General features: G+C 49.3%; 2 protein-coding genes across 3 annotated transcripts in view; both read right to left on the bottom strand.

Annotated features, from left to right (window-relative positions):
• Window positions 1-1,363: 1,363 nt before the first annotated feature.
• Window positions 1,364-10,387, bottom strand: LSS (lanosterol synthase). The gene is made up of 21 exons (XM_014257744.2): window positions 10,240-10,387; window positions 10,027-10,165; window positions 9,840-9,948; window positions 9,322-9,443; window positions 8,919-9,015; window positions 8,087-8,222; window positions 7,764-7,872; window positions 7,336-7,454; window positions 6,834-6,931; window positions 6,700-6,727; window positions 6,056-6,112; window positions 5,799-5,870; window positions 5,044-5,094; window positions 4,750-4,899; window positions 4,304-4,400; window positions 4,037-4,142; window positions 3,743-3,808; window positions 3,250-3,330; window positions 2,790-2,960; window positions 2,400-2,478; window positions 1,364-2,315 (listed from the first exon to the last, which is right to left on the bottom strand). The coding sequence occupies exons 2-21, from the start codon at window positions 10,103-10,105 to the stop codon at window positions 2,124-2,126; spliced, it is 2,019 nt and encodes a 672-aa protein (XP_014113219.1). The 5' UTR covers window positions 10,106-10,165; window positions 10,240-10,387; the 3' UTR covers window positions 1,364-2,123.
• Window positions 10,388-12,038: 1,651 nt separating this feature from the next.
• DIP2A (DIP2 acetate--CoA ligase A) overlaps window positions 12,039-20,674 on the bottom strand; it is a 73,620-nt gene continuing 64,984 nt past the window's right edge. For both annotated transcript variants that reach the window (XM_005528922.3, XM_088058707.1), the window contains exons 32-38: window positions 20,152-20,322; window positions 17,515-17,576; window positions 17,294-17,351; window positions 16,526-16,600; window positions 15,772-15,946; window positions 14,347-14,470; window positions 12,039-14,023 (exon numbers count right to left, since the gene is read on the bottom strand). In XM_005528922.3, the coding sequence (XP_005528979.2) occupies window positions 13,771-14,023; window positions 14,347-14,470; window positions 15,772-15,946; window positions 16,526-16,600; window positions 17,294-17,351; window positions 17,515-17,576; window positions 20,152-20,322 (918 nt within the window). In that variant the 3' untranslated portion in view covers window positions 12,039-13,770. The remainder of the gene's footprint in view (window positions 14,024-14,346; window positions 14,471-15,771; window positions 15,947-16,525; window positions 16,601-17,293; window positions 17,352-17,514; window positions 17,577-20,151; window positions 20,323-20,674) is intronic.

The following is a 20,674-nucleotide window of genomic DNA, read 5'->3' as shown; positions in this document are numbered from 1 at the left end:
TGCTAGGAAGACATTCCCCCAAGTGTTGAACAAAGCCAGATAGGGACAATAAACAATAAACAAGCAGATGCTCCTCTGCTCTGCCTGCTCAGGGCAGCAGGAGGAGTCCCCATGGGGCTGTAGCGGGAAGGGCACCAGGGCCTTCCACAGAAGCCACCACAGCCTCTTTGGGACACGTCCCATTGGTGGGTGGCTGTCATACACGCAGGGGTGTGACACAGACACGGGATGTGTGGCCCAGGGCACAAATGCTGCTCAGACCCCTGGGGAGTACTGAAATCAACAGTGGGGGCAGAGTCCCTGCCACTTCCCAAGCCTTGCCAATGCTGGTGCCCATGTCCTACCACAGAGACCTTTGCCCCAGAGGACTCCTGTGCCAGAGGGCAGCTAAAGCCAGCATGCATTGGTGTCTGTGCTTCTTTCTGCAGGCGGCTGTTAATTGCATATATTGCATGTATATTCTTACAAAAGAAAGGCCTTATAAAACCATGGCTCAGGCTTGCTGCTTCGGCTGGGTACAGCTAACAGCTAGCCTAACAAGTTCCTGTCAGAAAGGAATTGCACCTGTGAAAATAGAGGACCCATAATCATACGAAACATCTTCCCAAGAGACAAGAATGTAAACATCTCTTAGAGAAGAAAGTTGACTTTCACAGGACGATTAGATTCTTAGAGATATACTGTCAAATTTCCTTGTGTTCTTCTGACTGTTTTTCTTGCTTTATGGAAGAAAGCATCAGCCCAGCGTCTGGTGCCCAATGCTCCGGTTGCTGCCTGGCTGGCTGTGGCCAGAAGCTCATGTCCACACACAGATGGGTGCCTGCTGGGCAAGGGAATGGACAGGTGTGAGCAGTGATTTTCCCTGCTGAACCTGGGAGGAACCTAGGGAAGTGTAGAAGATAGGGATAACTCTGGGATGAGAGAACCTGCTGTGTTTCATGCCCTAAAGCAGATATTCTTCCTTATTGCTTCCCTGCACAGGGGTGATTCCTTATTCTGGTATTACTAAGTCTAAAGCTTTTTGTCAAGTCATGCTCACGTCACGTTAAACCTGACAGGCTGGGTTGAGACAGCCTGAGTTGAATCTTCTCAAATAAATAAATTTCTCTATCTTGCTTATCTACATGAGTGTAAGCAGCAGGATGAGGGAAGTGATCGTTCCCGTTTAGTGAGCTGCTTCTTTAATTAAATTTTTCTGGGGCTAAATGCATTAGAGGAGGCACAGGCTCCCAGCATGGTTTGGTAGATACAGTGCTCATACTTCTGGGGACAGGCAACCCAAGCCATGTGACATGAGGCTGCTGTGCCAGCTCCCCTCTGCCTGGGACACACACTAGCAGACAGAAAGGAAAACACAGTGAAGTTCCTCTTGCATCACGCTTAGCAATTTATTATCCCATCTGATATCCAGCTCTGACAATGACCTGTGAATGCCCCACAGCACCATGGCCTGTGCTGGGGGAAGGCTGGAGCCCTGGGGCTCAGGCTGTGCCAGGGTGCCAACCACCTCACAGCTTTCTGCTTCAGCTGCCCCTTTTCCAAGGGCTGGTAGTGACTTCACCTGCAGAAGCTAGGTGCCACCAGCTGGGGGAGGACAGGTGTCCTTCCCCTCCCAGCATGGGCTCCAGAGCAGAGCAAGCAATTCAAAGGCCATCACTGGCACCCACAGTACAGAGGTCAGCTCGGCAGGGATTGTGCAGTGCCTCCCCCCACCCCCAATGGTGGGCACAGGGAAGACCCCAAATCCCACACTATTGGTATAGACAGACAGCCTGCGACAATAAAGGCAGCCTTTCAACCTAGGAGAGTCTGTCCAGATGTCAAATACAGCACAGTTTGGCAGCTTTGTCAGATCTTAAAAATGGTCTGAAAAGGCACTTCACTCCCCATCTGGAGATGGAGAATATACCTGGAAAAAAACTTAGAAAGGGAATGTTTAGAAGAGGTTAAACAGCACACAGAGGCTCTGCAGCACCAGTGCAGCGCCCCTTCCTGGCAGGGGAAGCAGTCCACATGCTAAGGTCAGCACTGAGATATCCCATGCAGCACACACCGCCATGGCCCCATGCAGACACCGGGATCCAAGACAAGTCCAGGGTCATGGCATCCCCAGAGGTCCAGGTTTAAGCAGACAGGGCTTCCTGCTCCTCCTGCCCTGCCTCAGCTGAGGGTCTGGCTCTGGCTGGCAGCTGCCCAGCCAGAGGGCTGCTGGGATGCAGCCGGCAGAATCGCCCCAGCGTCCAGATTGGGAAGATGTTGCGGTACGCGGTGTAACTGATGGCACATGACTTATTGAACACCCCAGCAATGTTCTCCTGGGAGAGAAACAGAGAGCAGAATGGTATGAGTGACAGGGGACTGCTGCATGTTCAGGAACCTCGGAAAGACTAAAGATGTACCTGAGGCCAGTCCCCATTGGGCAGCTGCTTATCCATCAACACTTTAATGCCTCTTTCCAGCACACTGATGTCAGGGTACCTACAAAGCACAAGGGAAATGTAAGCATCTTTGTCCAAACCATCTGCAAACCCTCCTCCATGTGCCTGGGGAACTCAACCACCTCCAGGCTGCCCCAAGCTTGCCCCAGGCATGCTGAGTGCTTTGGGAAGGGCTCCCCACAACCCCAAGACACTAGATATGAATATGGCACCATTTTCCCAGGCTGGAGGCCTGCAGTCATGACCAAAAGCTTTGCTTTGCACTGGATCACACTAGCCAGGCCCTAGGCCACCCAACCCAGCTTGCATCTCTTTTCCCTGAACACTGGAGCCCGGTGGGGCTCCTCTTACCTGACAGCCATGAGTCCAAGCAGGGCCCAACAGGTGTTGTGGATCTGTGACTCAGCACTCTGCACATACTTGCGTTGCTCGCAGGACTCAAAATCCTCTCCCCACCCACCATCTGCCATCTGTTTGGAGACGAGGAACTGGCAGGCCTGGGCCACTTCTCGGCACACAGTCCTGCAGAGATGGGGGGCAGAATCAAGACAGGACTGTGGACAGACAGTGTTTGGATGCCCACAGTTCTCAGCTGCAAAGAGAAGCGGTGTCTGTGGCCAGCACTGCCCCGAGAGGTTGAGGGTCAGGCAGCAAGTGCCCTGGCCATATTGCAGGCACAGGATTTGGGAGGAGCAGTCCCTGAAGCAGAAGAGTCCATGTGCAGCCAGGGCATCCAGCCAGCCCCACCATGGAGTCCTACCCTGGCCCAGGAGGTAGGTAGGGGCAGGGCACCCAGACATCCCCTTCTCACCCATTGTGGTATGTGTGCTGCATGCTGGCAAACGCCTCCAGACCAAACCAGGTGCCATAGGTGAAACAAACCCCCCAGCTCCTAGGAAGAAGGGGAGAGCAGCACTGTCAGGGGTGCAAGGCGCCAGGGAGAAGCAGGCTGCAACACAGCTGTGATCACAGCAGAGCACAGCCAGGCACAGAGCTGCAGCCTGCCTTCCCCTATGGCCCAACCATACCCACTCCCACCAGCACCCACTCCCAGCTAACTCAAGTGTCAGCAGAACTGGGACCACAGGAGCTGGAGCCACCCCAAACTTCTCTGGGTCTTGTGCAATGCACAAGGTACCTGTTCTACCTGGGCTGAGAGCAAACTGAGTAACTGAGAGCAAAGCACAACAGCTAGAGGAGGATCAGCCCCTACTTCCCCTCCCACAGATCCTGCCAGCCAGGGACGCTTGCCATGATGATCCCTCTCACACTGGGGCCAGCTGAGTGCTGGGATCTCTGCTTACCCTTCCCAGGACCCATCAGCTCGTTGCTTCTTGCGACAGAAATCCAGGCCCTTCTGCAGAGTCTCCCTGGACAAGAAAGAAGCCATCCACTTCAGAAGCAGCTCAAACTCAGTGTCTGCTTCACTGGGGGCTCCATCAGCCCCTCTGAGGCTTTGATGGGTCCCATTATTGACAGGCACAAGAGACAAGAGCATGCAGACAGGCAGCTACATATTTCAGGAGGCCATGACAGGCAGCTCAGGACAGTAAGCCTGTCTTCTCCCCTGCCCAGCTCTCATCTCAGTGCCTCCTCACCTGATCTCCAGGGCTCGGTGCTCAGGGAACTGGCTCTGGAAGTGTCTTAGTGCCTGCATGACAGCTGATGTACATTCCACGTATGTGTAGTCAATCATGATGTCACCTGCCAGCAGGCAGTGGGTATCAGTGCCACAGCCCACTGCTGGCCTGTCCCTCAGAGCCAGGACACACATCCCCTGTCAGGCACCCACTGGGCATGCTCAGCCCAGGCCACTTTGTCCCTTCACAGTGGGCAGGACAGCCAAGCCCCACAGCTCCCCTTACCAAACACCTCCGAGGGGTTCAGCAGCTCCAGTAAGTGGCCTCCTCGTTTGGTTTCATAAGTGGCAAAGCCTCCATCTGAGTTCCTCATGCTCAGCAACTGCCCAGACAAGGAGAGAGTGGGGTGGGACAACCTCATGGGGAGTACTAGTCCAGTCTGGCCCCAAGCCAGCTCTGAGGACAAAGTCAGACCTACAGGTCTATGGGGCTGGCAGAAAACCCAGGTCCCAAACCACCATGACAGGCAGGCAGGCCCAATCTGGGCCATCACATGACATCAGGTAAAATAGGCAGCTCTGAATCACAACAGTGTTGCCACACCAGGCCTCTTACTAGCTCAGATCTAACCAGATCTAATACCAGAGCTAATACTAGATTTAGCAGTTCCTTGGGCCTTGGCTTCTCTTACAGTCCTGCATGTCGCTTGGCCAAATTTTTGCAGCTCTTACCACATTCACAGCATCAAAGAGGCGCTCAGCAGGCACAAGCTTGGCTATGAAGGGACACTTCTCCTGCAGCAGCATAACTGCCTTCAGCCCCTCCGCTGTGCAATCTGCCACAATCCAGCCACAGTCCCGCGTGCTGAAGGGGAAGCCACCCTGGAAAACAATCAGGTAGGCTTAAGGAACAGGATCACTTTCCCTCAGCCACTCTATTCTTGGAAGAGAGCAGGTGCTGCCCCTGATTCCTGTTCCCTCTGCCCAAATCCCTGCCCCACTCATGCCCCTGCCCAGCCATCATACCTTGTTCATATGGCGATAATATTTCTGGTAGTCGGGTGGGTTCTCTGGGATCTGCAGGAGACAAGAAACAAGTGAGGGCAGCCTGGAGGTGCCTGGCTGCAGGACCATGGGCTGAAACCACTGCAGGTACAGAACCATGTGGAAGTGGACAGTACCCGCCTTCCACTGAGGGAAGTAGACAGGAAAGTGGTCAGCTGTGGAGCAGGGAGAAGAGAGATCACCTTTTGGCCTACTTTCAGCAAGTGCTGCTGAAGTCCCCTTTGGGAGCTTGCCTGCCAGGGAACCACCTGCTTTCAACGCTCCTGTTGGCAGCACCATGAACAAGACCCATGACCGCATATGCACCAAGCTGCTGGTGACATTGACCCTCACCTTGAGCCACTGCTGGCCTGGCCAGCAGAAGCTGAACGCATACAGTCACCATTGAATGATACTGGGTTTCCCAGAAGAGTGCCTCAAATGTGTTGGTACCAGACAAGATGAAGGGCAAATAACCCTAAGCTTTCAGTTTTCCAGCCTCTCTAAGCTCAGGCAGACAACCCAAGCACTCCTGGGCCTTGCCAAGGTCCTCTCCAAGCTTCAAAGACGGTTCCCTGAAAACAGGGAGTAGAAAACAGGAGGCTGGGCCTGGGACTTTGCTAGTCAGCCCTTCAGAAGCTCTTTTCAGAAGGCAACAGATGCATCCAACAGGGTTCTGAGAAACAGTCAAGCCTGCACAGCCAGTATGTGAGACACCACTGACCAGCTCTGCTCACCTGGGAGAACTGGAGGAACCCATGGGCATTCTGGAGGCAGGAGGTGAATTCAGGCATCTCCTGGGCTTCTGCCTAGAAACAGAGATGCACAGTGAGCAGTCAGCAAGGAGCTGTAGCCAGACATTGCCAGCTCGGTCACAGAATGCCAGGCCAGAACAGAGCTCCAAGGGGGTGCACAGCAGGAGCTCTGGTCTTTGGGGACTCATGAGCAGAGACCATTTTCCCAAGGCAGCATGTAGCACTGAAGGGTGCATTACCTCCAAGAAGGCTTGGATGGCAAAAGCAGTATCCCAGAGCTGGGATCCGTTTGTGCCCTGGAAGAGAGAAAACAGGTAGTGAGAGGCAGGTGCTAGCAGCAGCCTGACCCAGCTGTGGCGACTAAGGGACAGCACATTCCTCCTGCATTACCCCCAGTGTCACCCTGCATCACGGCTGACATGCTGGCACAGAGAGGACAGATCCAGCATGTCAAGGGATAGCAAGGGAATGAAACAGGGAATTAATAGGAATGAAATAAGACAGCTGCTTCAGTCTGCTCTGTGCACAGCTAAGGCGGGAGAGGTGGCTAGCATTAAGGAACAGCTGGACACAATGGCTCAGAGAGGCAGAGCTCAGCTAACACACAGGATAAGGGGCCTGGTTTTCTCCTGCCCTTCTCCCAAGACTCATGAGGATGGAGGGAATGGAGGCCTCTCAGCTCCCAGCCACAGGAAAGCAAACAGGACAGACAGTACTCCCTCCTGGCACATCTGGGGGAAGTGGCATTGAGAAGGCCACCAGGCACCAGCAGTGAGACACCATGAGCTCAGGCCTGGGATGAACACACTATCCCATTACTCCATGGGCTGCCCCAGCACACCAGGGTCCCTTCAGTCACAGGGGAGCTCCTACAGCACTTCACCTGCATCTTCATGCCGTCGAGGCCCAGCCTGTGGGAGGAGAGAGCAGAGCTGCAGCACAGGCACAGTGGGAGCACCAGGAGGCAAGTCAGGAGCCATGGTGTGCTGTGCCAGATGGGACACACTCAGCCCTTACCAGAGATAGTCAGGGATCCTGGACACATGCTCCTGGAAAGCTGGGGAGTCCTTCCCTTCCACGAACCAGCGAACTAGCATGTTGATTGTTTTAGAGATCTGCCAAGAGGAGCATTGTCACTACTCTGGATAGAGCTTCTTCCAGTCCCAGAGACATACATCCCTCCCACTCAACACAAAGCCATCCAGAGGTTCTCTCAGCCTTGATCCCAATGGCTCCACCTTTGGCATCACCCAGCATAGCTGAGTTAGGTGCCATGAGATTACTCCAGAGCTTCCTCTCAGATCATCTCCCTGGACCTCAAGGACAGATACTCCTCACCAGGGCCACAGCTGTCCTCATGGCCTCTGCATCTCCTGTGCCCTGTCAGCCTTAAGCTCTTGAGCATCAGGAGCAGCAGGAGTTGAGAGAGATCTGGTGATTATTACATGCCACAATTGCACAAGCTGGTCCTTAAAGAACAAAGGGTGAGATATGAAAGGATTAACAGCAAGTGTCCTACTGGCCCGATGCTGATGCACTTGGTGAATCTATCATCAGCCTTGATGTGGTCGTACAGCTCTGTGACGGCTCGCTGCCGCAGGTGAGTGCTGTGGTGAGCTTCATACATATTCATGATGGCTACAGGAGAAGAAAGGGACATGCAATGAAAAAAACCCCACCCTGTGCAGCCAGATTCACTTGCTGTGGCCACCTGAATTCACACAACAACAGATTAAGCATCAGGACAATGTGAAGCTCTGCCCCAGAGTGGCCTGAGGACATGGGCACAAGGCCCTCCTGCTCTCAGCGAGGGCAAACCCCACGGATCACATAATTCCTGTCTCCATCCCAGCTGCAGGGCATACACTAGTAGCTGGTAGTAGACCCTAAAGGGCTCGGAGGGTACAAGGGAGCTTCAGTATTCCTCACAGCAGCTCCTGCACTCACCATAGGCAGTATCCAGCAGCCAGCTGTGTGGGGTGTACACATCACAGGCAGCCACATTGTTCCTCTGTGCTGGCCAGTCTATGCTGGCGTAGTCTTGCACATAGAGCTCCTGGCACAGGACAGCAAAGGGCAGCCTGGTCAGCCAGGAGCAAGCACCCAGGGCAGTTACTGCTGGGAGCTGGCTCTGCTGTCTGACAGAGACTGTGCAGCTTATGAGAGCTGCCACTTGGCAAGCCAGAGGCTGGCTCACAAGGGCATGGCCAGCACAGCAGGTGGTCATGGAGCCATGTACCCCTGTCCAGCAGGATCAGCTCCTTCCTTACCTGCCGCAAGCTCCGTATAAGCTCATCCTCTTCTGCTGACAAACGCTTAGCATAGCAGTAGCTCATGGGAAGGTAAACCTGGCGGCAGTGACACCAGAGCCGCGACGGATGGGCTGGAAACCATGTGGGAAGCAGCCTGATTGCAACAGAGAAAGAGCTGCTGTGAGGAACAAGGAAGGCAAGGGCCACTGGAGAGATGTGCAGAATGCCCAGAGCAGGGCAGGCCTTTCCCTGTCCCCTACACTAGGGGATATACACACAGCCTGGCCCTGCTCGGACTCCCCCTCCAACAGGGACACTCCGTCCTGAGACCACTCCAGGCCCAGCTGACACAGGGCAGGGAGGAACTCAAGCTCAAAGAGGAAGGAGAGAAGACAATTCAGTCACATGGGATGTTGAAGGCCACAGTTAATGGCATTTGCTGACAAAGCACCAGCAGCCCTTGGTACTGTGCAGCCCCTGATTTCCTCCAGGGATAGTGTCAGACACTTTCCCCCTCTGACATCCAGCAGCCCTGTGAAGATTCAGAGAGGGTACATGTGGCTGTCCCTTCCTGGTAGGGTCCAGTTCTGCTGCTGGAAATACTGGTGGCAGGCAGGGACCACATTAATATATTAGGGACCCTGTGGGAAATGCTACCAGAGCTGCACTCTGGCATCTCCCATGGATGCAGTGTTCAGTGCTATCCACCTACTGGCTGGCCTGCTGCTGGCTCCCAGCTGACGAGCAGCCTGAGCACCTCCTGCTCCTGGCAGTGCCTGGGACAGTTCTGGGTCGAGGCTAGTGGCAGGACTGAGACTGCCTCCTCTCTCCACAGTGAGGGGGCACATACCACATCTCTGGGAGAAGCGTGTTCATTCCCTCCCAGCTGTAAACGTTCAAGACAGCCAGCCAAAACTTGCCCCAGGAAGGGATTCCCACAGCACCTCCTGCACAAAACAGTATCAGCTTTCAGGGTTAACACAGCCATGCCAGCTCCCAACTTTCTTCCCCATCACAGGGCCCACTTCTCCCCATGTTTGGGAGCACTCTACTCAGGCTGGGATACATGTCCCAAAACAGGGTAAGCAGGCAATGGTAGAAAAATGCAACACAGCTTCCCATCATTAATTGAAAATGCAGTTGCCTTGAAAGGCAAGTAAGAACAACAGTTCTTCCACTAGTTGGCAGCCCCCAGTGCTCCCTGCAGCCCTCAGGTCTCACCAGACCTCTCTCACCAGTGTACCATGGCTGACCTTTGCTGTGCAGGTTGACACGGGCCCGCACAATGTCAGGATCATCTGGTCCAATCCCCAGGATCCTCAAGGCTATGTAGTTGAGGGCTGTGCCAAACACTGTTGATTTGTCTTCCACATGTCTGCCAGGAGCATATACAGAAACATCACACCCATTAGTCAGCTATTGCCATTAGCCAGACACAAGCCACTACACAAAGCTGTCTTTGTTAGGGTGAAGTGGGATACCAAAGGTGACTTTGGAAAAGAAGGAACTAATACAGTAAAAAACGTTGCTCTGCACTACCCTGTCACACATGATACTTTGGGATATAGTGTCCCTGAGGTGTGGCCAGACCCGATGCTACGGCCACCTCTGACAAAGAGTGTACCTGGAGTGCTGTACAAGCAAGACCAACCACCCACACCGATCACAGGTGCTGAGTCCTCCTCCCCGAGCCTGGGCAGATCTGACAGCAACTCCAAGTCCTGGGACCTTGGGAGCTGCCGTCACTCAAAGAAGTATCTTTGCTACTCACAAGCCCCAGCCTCCGTCCGGGAGCTGCACAGAGCGCAGGTAGCGTACCATCTCCTTCCGGAACCCCTCGGGCAGCTGGATTTTGGCGGTGTGGCAAGTGATGAGGAGACCTAGAAGAACCAGAGAGGCCGGCACTGCAGAGAGCCGAACCACGGGGCACTCACCCCCGGGCAGGTGCCCAGACCTACCTGGCAGCAGGAACAGCGGCCCGCCGTAGTCGCCCGCCCAGTGCCCGTCCTCAGCCTGCAGCGCTGCGTAGAACCGCATCCCGTTGCGAGCCGCCTCCCGGGCCGAGCCGGCCGCCGGCAGCGTCTGCAGCGTCGCGCCCTGCGGGGAGTCAGGGGCACCTCAGCGGTGCGCCCCGGGCACGGCCCCGCCGCCCCGGCCCGGGGCCCCCGCACCGTGTCCAGCCCGAGGCTGTGCTGCTCCAGCGCTGTCTGCGCTCGCCGCTCCTCGACATCGCCATCGCCCAGGTAGCGCCAGAGCTGCCGCCCGCCCTCGCAGCGCAGCCGCCAGGCCGGCAGCTCCGTGGCCGCCGCCGAGCGCCAAGGGCCGCCGCGCCGCCGAACCTCCCTGCCGGACACGGGCACCGTGAGCCGCGGCCGCCGCCACCCCGCCGGGACCCCGCCGTTCACCAGCACCGCCGCTCCTGATCCCGCAGCCGGGACCCACCCACTGACCCCCACCCGATCGGGTGGGATCCACCCACTGCTCCCGCTCTCGATCCCGATCCCACCGCCAGGACCCACACAGCGCCCGCCGCCATCGCCGCTCCCGCTGGCAGCGCCGCGACCACGCCGGCTGACCCCACATCGCCTCACGGGCGGCAGCCAATGGGGGCGCTGGGCGGGACGAAGCCCCGCCCCCTCATCTCCCGGCCCCGCCCCCAGGCTGTCCCGGCCCGGTCCCGGCCCGGTCCCCGGGCTGTCCCCTCCCGGCCCGGTCCCCGGGCTGTCCCCTCCCGGCCCGGTCCCCGGGCTGTCCCCGTCCCTCCCCGTCTCCTCCCAGCCCCTCCTGCCCTGGGACATCGCCCGGCCAGCGGCCGGGGCTCGGCCCCTCCGTCCCGCGTGTCTGCCCCCGGCACACCGACCGCGCTCGCTTCCCCAGGAGCGCCATCCCCCCACAGACCCCGACAGCCGTCCCGTCCCTTTGGGTAACAGCGCCAGCCCCGAAAGCGGCTGTCCCCGCCTCCGTGCACCCCAAAGTCCAGGCGTGTGGTTTCCGTCGTTAATGGAAATAACAAAACAACGCCGGCCCAGCCTGGGCGCCCAGCTCATGTGTGCCACGAGGGACTGTATGTGTATCCCACAGAAAGTGTACTGTCTACCCTTGCTTTGGCGGGAGCTGCCACCCCACCCCATTCCATCCCATCCCATCCTAACTCCCCTGGCTGGCAGGGACACGTTCACCTCCTGAGTTTTCCAGGGCATCCTTGGTCCTCGAGGCGATCCTGTGAGTACAGCTCTTGCCCTCCCCAACCCTTCTTACACCCAACACCCCCTCTTCATTCTCATCATTCCTCCCCAGGGGACACAGGGGCCCACAGGACTTACTGACTCAAAGGGGAGAGCCTGGAGACAGGACCTTCTTACCCTGACAGTTTCGGAGAATTTTGGTAGTGCAGTGGCTGCTGTGGGTCAGCCTGCTGAAGTTGCTGGAGGGCATCATCCTGGTCCTGCTGCTTCTGCTTGTGCTTTTCCTTTTCAGCTGGTACTTTCTCCCTGGCAGTCATCAGCCTGGATCTGGCATCAGGTCTCCTGTCCAGCTGGTGCCTTCTGCAATGTTTTCCAAGCGCATAAACTTCAGTGGATGTGTGGCTGCAAGCCAAGCAGGGCCATGGCCAGTCTGTGCCTGGAGCTGGAGCTCAGAGGCCCTGGAAAGGCTCGGCCATGCCTGGAGCAGCTGCTTAGCTGTGCCATGGCAGTGATATCTTAACAGCCGTGCCCTGCTGGCCCCATGGCAGTGATGTCATGTGTGACACAGTGACGACAGCATTGCAGCCTGGCAGAGGTTCAAAACAGGAAATTCAGGACCATCCAAGCTTTACAACTGCTTTACCTGCAAAGCAATTGCAGTGAAGCTTTGCAGAAAAAGCTCTTAATGCATCAAACTGTCTGTAATATGAGCGAGAACTGTGCTATGTCAAGGTTTTGACCTAACAGCTTAAGTTTCAACATTGATCAAGTCAGATTGGCAAGAGCTGTTTTGAAATGTTTAATAAGCTTTTTGTTTTAAGATTTACTTTACAAGGCAACTTGTATCACTTTCATCAGTATCTCAATACAAAAGTCTTACAATGCTTTATTTGCTAAAAAACTACAACATGGAACTGGGGGTTAGGGACTTGTCTCCTTTTGCCAGCTGTTTCGGTAGGAGGGGTGTCCCACAGCCTGCTGCTGGAGGCTGCTGGACTCAAACAATAAGTTACACAAGTTCTGTACATAATTACAGTCAGAGTATGCAGCTGTATTATACACCACAGGTAAACACTATCAGGGCCCATAACTACTATAAAGGAGAGCTGTTTCTTGAAGATTTCAGAGCTTATCTGACCGTGGATAAATCTGATCTATAAGGGGATTGACATCCATCGTTCTTAGGCACTGATCCAGGCAGAATTGCCTTGCAGAATAAACTGGCTCTTTTGCAAACTTGTGCATTATTTAAAAAAAATGTATGTAGCTCTCTTTAAGAAATCTATAAAAATAATTATTTACTAATCTTGTGCCTACCTTCAAACACAGAATTATTTTAATAACTTCATATTCTCTTTCTGCATTAGGTTCACTGCAGTATTAGATCAGGCAGAAACTTCAAAACCTTAATTAGTCCAACTGTGACTCAACCAACTGGATATTTTAGCCCAAACAAAAGAGTTTAAATACAGTCCCAAAGAAAAAAAGGAAATTTGTACCACAGCAGCTCAAGCTAACTAACACTGAATAGGTTTTTAGATGGTGGGGAAAAAGAGTTACTATTTCAAGTTTTAGCACAGAATATTCAGGGAAAACACTTTGTAAGCCTATGCTTTGTAAACATACAAATCATTCAGAGTGGCTTTGGAATGGATTTTCGAATCCTTGGCATTATGCAGGGCAGGAATGAACAGCTAACACTATGAAAACAAGCAACTTTGACATAGAGTTAGAAGAGCAAGAGCACTGAAGGCTCCTGCATCAAGTAGTTAAAACTGGGTATTACTTTGTATTTTATTATAAAGTTTATAGCATTTCAGAGTCCAGCATGGCACCATAAGTAACCTTGTTACAGTATTTGTTTTTGCTTGGTACAAAAAAGCTGAACAGCAGCATAACTGTTAACACTGAATCCAGGATTGGAATGGGTTGGCTTCTTCTGAATAGGGATGAGTCACTGCTTTAAAATAAAAATGCTCTATTTTTAAATCTCAAATATGTGCAAAATTCCTTTCAGTAGAGAATGTGGTAGAGGTGTGTGCAATGTTGAAGGATATGCCCCAACCCCGACACTGCCAATATACTGCAGTCACATGGAAGGTGAACTCTGGATGGTTACTCACGACTTTGGGTGCTGTTTCCACGAGTCCTCCTCACAGCTGGTGTTCTCTCCCCACCCCACTCTATGTCCTTTTATGCAGTGCATCAAGTACTGACATTCATAATTATTCTCTCCCCTCTGCCCCTTCCCCCCCAAATAAAATTGGTCCATGATAGTTCTAATAAGCTTCCTTCAGGAATTCCAGTAAACTCTCCATCCTAAGACAGCTGTGACTTTTACAATGAGTTTATGAAAGCAAATGCAATCTTGGAGATGAAGGGCTGTATGTAAAGAGAAGTATCTCCATTTTCCTAAGGTCTTCAACAGCTTTTAAAAACAAGAGCATGGATTCCAATGTTATTATGAGGAAAGCCCCTTGGATTTTGGTGCTTTAGCCTTGATGTGATTTGCTGTTTTCACATGTTGTAGGCAACATAAATAGGATCCAGCTGATCAGCTAAAAATCCATCTCTCAAGTGCATCCGTTGCTTCTCCCCACGGGAGTTGATGGGAATGACCCCGGGATCCACGATGACCACAACACCAACAATTAGATAATGCTCTTCCAGGACCACGTTCGTCACCAGCGCGACCAGATCCAGCGCTTCCTGCTCTGAGCCTTCCAGCTCCACCACCACCACCAGCAGGTTTGTCCAAGTAAACACAGCACTGTTGGCAGGACACACGTGTTAATTGGGGAGAAAAAAACACCTAGACAAGTTATTAAAAGAGATGATTGAAAAAAAGACAAGACCTCCCAAAGCTTACAACTAAACCTGAAGGCTTAGAGGCTGGAGAGGACCTACAGCCAATGATACACATAACTCATGAGGGCCAATTTGGAATAATACATGTGAGAAGAAATCATCCATGAAATCTTGAGATGTGTTTACCACACCCACGTGTATATTCCAACACACCCAAGGAAGTTACAAGTTCTTCTGCTTTAGAATAAATAAAATGATACAGAAGAATAATGCTGTGGTTCTTACCATTCTGCAATGCTCTTATGTGCTCTGATTACAGAGGTTTCTATGTCGATGGGGTGGTACCTCATTCCTCTGAGCTCCAGTGTTTCATCCAAAGAGCCCACCACATACAAGGCATCATGCCTCTCTGCAACACAGCACACACATTTCAACATCATCACCTCTACAGGACAAACACGGTCACTTGTAAGTGCTGATTCCTGACATTCTAAGATGTTCCCAGTGCTTCCTAGGAGAGTCTATAATACAAGCTCTAGCATTTGGAGAGAGTTAAGAGCTCATGTAGCACTTCTGCCTATGATTTCAAGCAACTGAAACCGCAACGAAAAAAATTTCTGGGTCATCCAGTTCTGTCCTTTCTCTCAAGTAATGTAACCTCTGTTCATAAACACAAGCAAAATCCACCGTTAAAGCATCTTTTTGTTCTACTACTCTTACCAGAGAACTTTTCTTCTTTGACCTACACAACCACTTTTCCAAATTCGCAAATTTAACTTTTTTTTTTTTCTTTCTTTTTAACAGCAGTTTATACCCACTTGTCCTCATGCCAGCAAAATTCTACTCAGCTTCTTAAGCCCCCAAGTTACCATGGTAAGAACAACTCTGTCGTCTGCTCAGCCTCAGCTTTGCCAGGTTAAATAAGCAAAGCTCTGCTAGACCCTACTTGAAGGACACACTCTTCACATTCATCCTTGTAACTCTGTTCAGTTCAATTTTGTTTTTTCTTTGTTAACTGTTTTATAGTCTTGTCTTGCTCAGTTGTGTCACTGGAGGCAAGAATCGTGTTGGGAAGCTGCATTTCATATATACTGTATGTTAATTCACTGCACAAAGCCTCTCAAAAACTAACTGAAGAACAACTGATATTGTTCCCTGGTGATAAAAATCTCTGTGATTATTCAGAAAGCTGCAAGGTACAAAAACTTGTTATTACTATTCAGTGGCAGCAGTCGGGACACTGACACTATTCATGTAGACACCATCATTCAAGTCCAATCACAGAAAACCACCAATACACATTTGTTACTAAGTTATAAGTATTCAAACCCCTTAGAATGTTCAGAGATTTATGTTTTAAATATATGATTATCAAGAGCAATATCTACTTTGTATTCTGTCTCAACAGAAAACAGAGCAGATGGAAGATAAACTTTTCCCAAGTTTAGACATCTTGGCTTAGTTCAAAAAACCCCCAAGATTAACTTTATCTTCTATACTGGAAAGTTTCTCCTCTAGACCTGTAACTTCTGAAAGACTGCAAAATCACTGGTGTCGTGTCAAATGAATGACAGAACATCTCCTCCTTAATTCAGGAGTCTTCTGTGATGGAAGTCAGCATAAATTTCCGGAAAGCCCAGTCTTTGCTGGCTCAGCTTCCCCTAGGAACCTCACACAAGTGCCCCTGTAGGTCCAGGTGTTTCCTCTCACCTCCGCTGGCATCCGTCAGCTCTGTCCTGCGCAGGAAACCCAGGTAGCCGGTGCGAGCCCACATGGTTTGAGTGTCCCCAAAACTCAGGCGAGCAGTAAAATGATCAGCATGCAGTGCTTCTTCTCCATACACCGTGTAGTAACCAGTAGCGTTGTGTGGGCTGCTCACCCATATCTAGGGGATAAACCAAATCCAAACTGGAATAAACATAGGTTATTTTGCCAGACACAGACAGCATGGTTAATTGATTTGAAAGATCCGTTTCACTGACAATTTTGACTGCTCCAAAATGCCAGTTTTACTGAAATAATTAACTTCTGACCAGAGAAAAGGAGTTTTATATACATGTAATTGGGGGATGGTAAAGGCCATAAAAAAATGAACCAGGCATTTGGCTTACAGGAAAGCTAACTGATTAGCTGGGCATCTTATTACACAACAAAAAGATGCCTATAAAACAAAGATTAAACCAAGCAGCAAGTTACCTACTGCTGCTGCCCCCTGATGGGAGTACATCCCTACCTGCTCTAGCTGCCAGGCAGACACAGACTAGTGCCCTGGTCTCACCTGGTGCTGTGCAGCCACATGTGCAGCAATGCATGCAGTGCAAGCTCTCTGTGGGGTTCATTCACGTACCACATCGGGATCATCCTGGCCATCCCACTCAGGGGAAGGAAGGCATTTATCTAACAGGAGGTATTGATGTATCACATCACTGCTGATAAACCCAGTACAACAGAACCAAACCTTTACCTCTCCCAAATGCGAGTCTCCCAGAGGTCCCTTAGTTTCTGTGTGTGCTATGATGACCTTTACTCCCGGAAGAATCTCAAATAAGAAGCAAACAGAAGTTAAAAAAATGAATTCATCAATATAAAAGTTAATCAGAAGTCAAGAGTCTGCTTCTCTTACTACTTTTTTCTGCACCACAGATACCAACCATCTCTTCCTATCACTGTTAATTTGTTAAATAATTTTAACTCTGAGCAGCTGTTTTGCAGTGTTGGTTTCATACCTAGACAATGCCCTTCATATGAAGGCCTCAGATTTGTTTTGGTGGTAGAAATTTATCCTATTGTTTCATGTCATGCACCTGGCTTCACTTTAACTACTCAGTCATAAACTGTTCGCCTGGACATGTAGTGATAAGCCAAGCTCATCCCACACATTCTTTATCCAGGTGATGCAGCTCCCTGCCCAGGTGAAGGCCACGAGGACATAAAGAGTGTCATAATGCTCAAAACTGAAAGAGGAGGTTTGGAGTAGATATTGGGAAGAAATTCTCCCCTGTGAGGGTGATGAAGCCCTGGCACAGGCTGTCCAGAGAAGCTGTGGCTACCTTACCCCTGGAAATGTCCAAGGCCAGCCAGGTTGGATGAGGCTTAGAGCAACCTGGGATAGTGGAAGGTGTCCCCCAACCCATGGCAGACAGGAACTGGAATGAGATGAGCTTTAAAGTCCTTTCCAACCCAAACCACTCCATGATTCTGTGAGGAGGAAGGATCACACTCAATCTCTCACCTTCCCAGACTCCATAAGTGGCAGACTGTGTGGAGAACCTCTCTCTACCAAACGCACCCTGAGAAAATAAGAGGATACATTTGTACAAGACTTTAAGAACAACTGGAGGCTAGGATTTTTTAAATTTTTTTTCCTTTTTCTCTCAGGAAATTTTCTCCCATCTGCTGCCTAAGATATGATAATGACTGTAGTACTTAAGGGATTCAAAAGATGTACTGTACCTGTCGTGTCGAAGCGCTCTCATATCTACATAGACTGTTGTTGGATCTGGTCCTGCTGTTCCCTAAGAATAAGGAGGAAGAAACAAATTCAACAGAAGCTACAACACCCTGCTTTCATTCTCACAGCCACATAAATTCACATATTTCTCTCCCTTTTTTACTGACACTTACATAGCACTTCCCTAATGTACAAGAAATAAAGTAGCCCCCCTTTCTACTGTGACTACTGAAGAGCCTTTGCTTTCTATGGAATCAGTCAATGAATGCACAAGTGAAGTATGCATTACAGGTAAGTCTAAATTTGCAAATTTTTTAAATTTAATATCCAGCTTTTAGGATTTCATTTGAGTAAGCACCTGCTCTAAAACCCATACAGGCAGTGCAAAAGGATGTAAGCACAAAACTGTGTGGGCCTAGTCTCTAATACTGCAGAACCAGATGGACTTTAGGACGTGACAAGCACACATGCATCACTATACCTGTTCAGCCAGCTTGCCCAGCCTGTTTGGCTGACAGCAGGACCACAAACAGAAGTAACAGAGGCCATCAAAGTGTGGGAAACAGAGAGAAAGGGGAAAAAAGGAAAATACAAACAAAGAGGCACTGGAAACATAAGATACACACAGTAAGACAGAAAACAAAACTTACACTGTTTAAGAATGAAAAGAAAATTTCCATTTCAGATTATTTAAGAGCTTGGCACTTTTAGGTAGTTCTTTTGGAAACATGCAAGTCTCAGATCATGAACAAAAGAGGGCTACAGCAACTCATACATTGCTTTATAATAAATCCCTTCTCCTTCTGTAAGACTGCTAGCAGCTTCAGAAACACCTTCTCAGTGAGCCAGATCAGCAGGGTTGGAAGACATGTATTTATCTGCCTGCTAATTTTTAAGCTTTTGATACAAGTTAGGTCATTAATTGACATTCATTTAAATCTAATTAAAAAAGTGTAATCCAATTAAAATATGGAGGTATCACTTTGGAAGAATGGGGGGAAAGGAGTAGAAAACCTCTCCACTAAAAAGGGGCTCAAGAATGGAAAACAGAGATGAAAAAGGCATAAAATGAAAGGAAACTTAACTGCTCAGCAGTCCTGCATTCCTCACCAGGCTTTTTTTTGAGTACTTTTCATGTTGCCATTCAGTATTCTGCAGAAAAACTGTTTCCCACCCCTTTATCCCAAACAGGCTTTTGAAATCTCTATTTACATAGGAAATTTGGAAAGCTATTATTTCACACTTAGGAGTTGAAATGCTGTATTCAATGAATTTAAAATCTTAATTTGCAGTCATCTTGATTTCGTGTGTATCCTTCCTGGTTTTCCATGTATTGATTCATAAAATTACTCTGAAATTATTTCTTGATAACCATTTAGCTTGGTCTTGTTAAAAATCCTTTCTCCTTTAATTGTGAAAGAAACTATAGAAACTAAGGAAACAACTGTAAATGGCAACATATTTAAGTAACTTATCTCTCTTGTAGGAAACCTAGAACACTCTAATATATTCTGAGAGTTGAAAAAGCTTTTCTTCATCTAGTGGGCACCAGGAAGAAAAAAAAAAAAGGAAAAACAAAGTTTTGCAAAAGTACAGTAGCAATTTTCATAGAATCCTATTTTATTAACTGTAATCCATACCAATAAAATTGGAAATTAAATTTACAATTATACGTGCTTAATCCATGTGCCCCCTAAGATGCTGTCCACATACAAAGCTACTGCCTCATCTGAAACCTGAGCTCATTATTTACTAAATCAAGCATCCTCCAAACTTCAGGGTGCTTTCCAATTTTCTAGTCCATGCTTACTTAACACCTGATTTTTCAGGTAAGTTTTGGAATATGTATTTTTGTATATATAAATATATACATAATATATATATATATAATGTATATATTTTTAAAAAATCTCCTGACTAGAAAATAAATACCTTGTTAAGAAAAATTAGACTTCCTTTGGTTAAATTACACATAAAAGATTATTATCAGCTGAATACTAAACTATCAGAGGTGGTTCTGGCCCACAGCATGTCATTATCTCCAGACTATGAAGCATGGCCGAATACTTTATGGGCATATCCTCCCTCTCAAAGCTTCCAATTTCATACTTTTAAGTAAAAAAACAGTCCAACTTTTTTTTTTGTCCACACAAGGTGAGACAAAAATATTTGCATGTTCCTATTATTCATTTGGGATCTTTAAAAATAAAAAAAACCCCTGCCAACTCTGTCAATTTTCCTGGATCTTATTTGTGAAATTCTGTCTTCTGTTTAATTCCACATTATACAAAAGACAAAATCTGAATCACACAAAAACAGAAAGAGCACTGCTTGTAATATTAATGAACAGGAAGCTGTTTATTTAGTGCTTCTCCTGCATAGTAGGAAGGAAACCAGTTTCTTAGTACTGACCCTCTGGATTAGGAAAGTAAATCAATTGGTCAACTAGTATAGAAAAGTGAAATTATCATAATCAATACCATATTAAAAATGTTATTAAAAAGCTTAGTTTCACTTGGTGATGAAGCAAGCAAGCAATGGAGCTCTAGTTCATTAGAAAAAGAAATCCATTCAGCTGAACATGATTTTCTACCAAGTTCTCAGAGGTTCTGTGTAAGGAACAAGCAGTTTACCCTCACCTGTAAGCAAATTGCTACGTTGACCCTGCACCCAAAGGTAGTGCTCACTGCACGAGCAGAGAGGCCCAGGTCTTTGAATAACTTGGAGAAAGACTGGGTGAGGGTGATCCTCGGTCTCTCCTCTGCCACCACCATGCAGGTGCGCACACAGGACAGGTTAACCCCCTTCATCTGCGAGGGCAGGAGGAGAGAACAAACATTTTAACTTCAAAGGCAGCAATTCTAGAAATAAACCAAGGTATTTTACAACAGAATGGCTTTGAAAGCACCAGAGTAAGACATGAACTGGATTAACACTACAGATGTTGTGTAGCTGCAATGCACATTCACCATTTTGAGCTGAAAATCCCTCAAAATTTTGCCACAGGGCTGGGCTCACCAGAGACTGCTGGCTCCCAGCACTGCAGTTTAGGTGTCCCAGACATCATCAGCTCCTCTGAGCATGAACAGCTGTGGGAATGCTCCTTCCTCTTTAAATAAATTAAATCTGAGCAGAGAGATTTCCCTCAGAAATAAACAGATG

This window comes from Pseudopodoces humilis, chromosome 8 (genome assembly GCF_049639895.1).
Source record: "Pseudopodoces humilis isolate 2021_Gansu_Grassland_sample_001 chromosome 8, ASM4963989v1, whole genome shotgun sequence".
Classification (NCBI taxonomy): Eukaryota; Metazoa; Chordata; class Aves; order Passeriformes; family Paridae; genus Pseudopodoces; species Pseudopodoces humilis.
The sequence above is the reverse complement of the archived record's forward strand: the minus strand, read 5'-3'. Positions and strand labels throughout refer to the sequence as shown.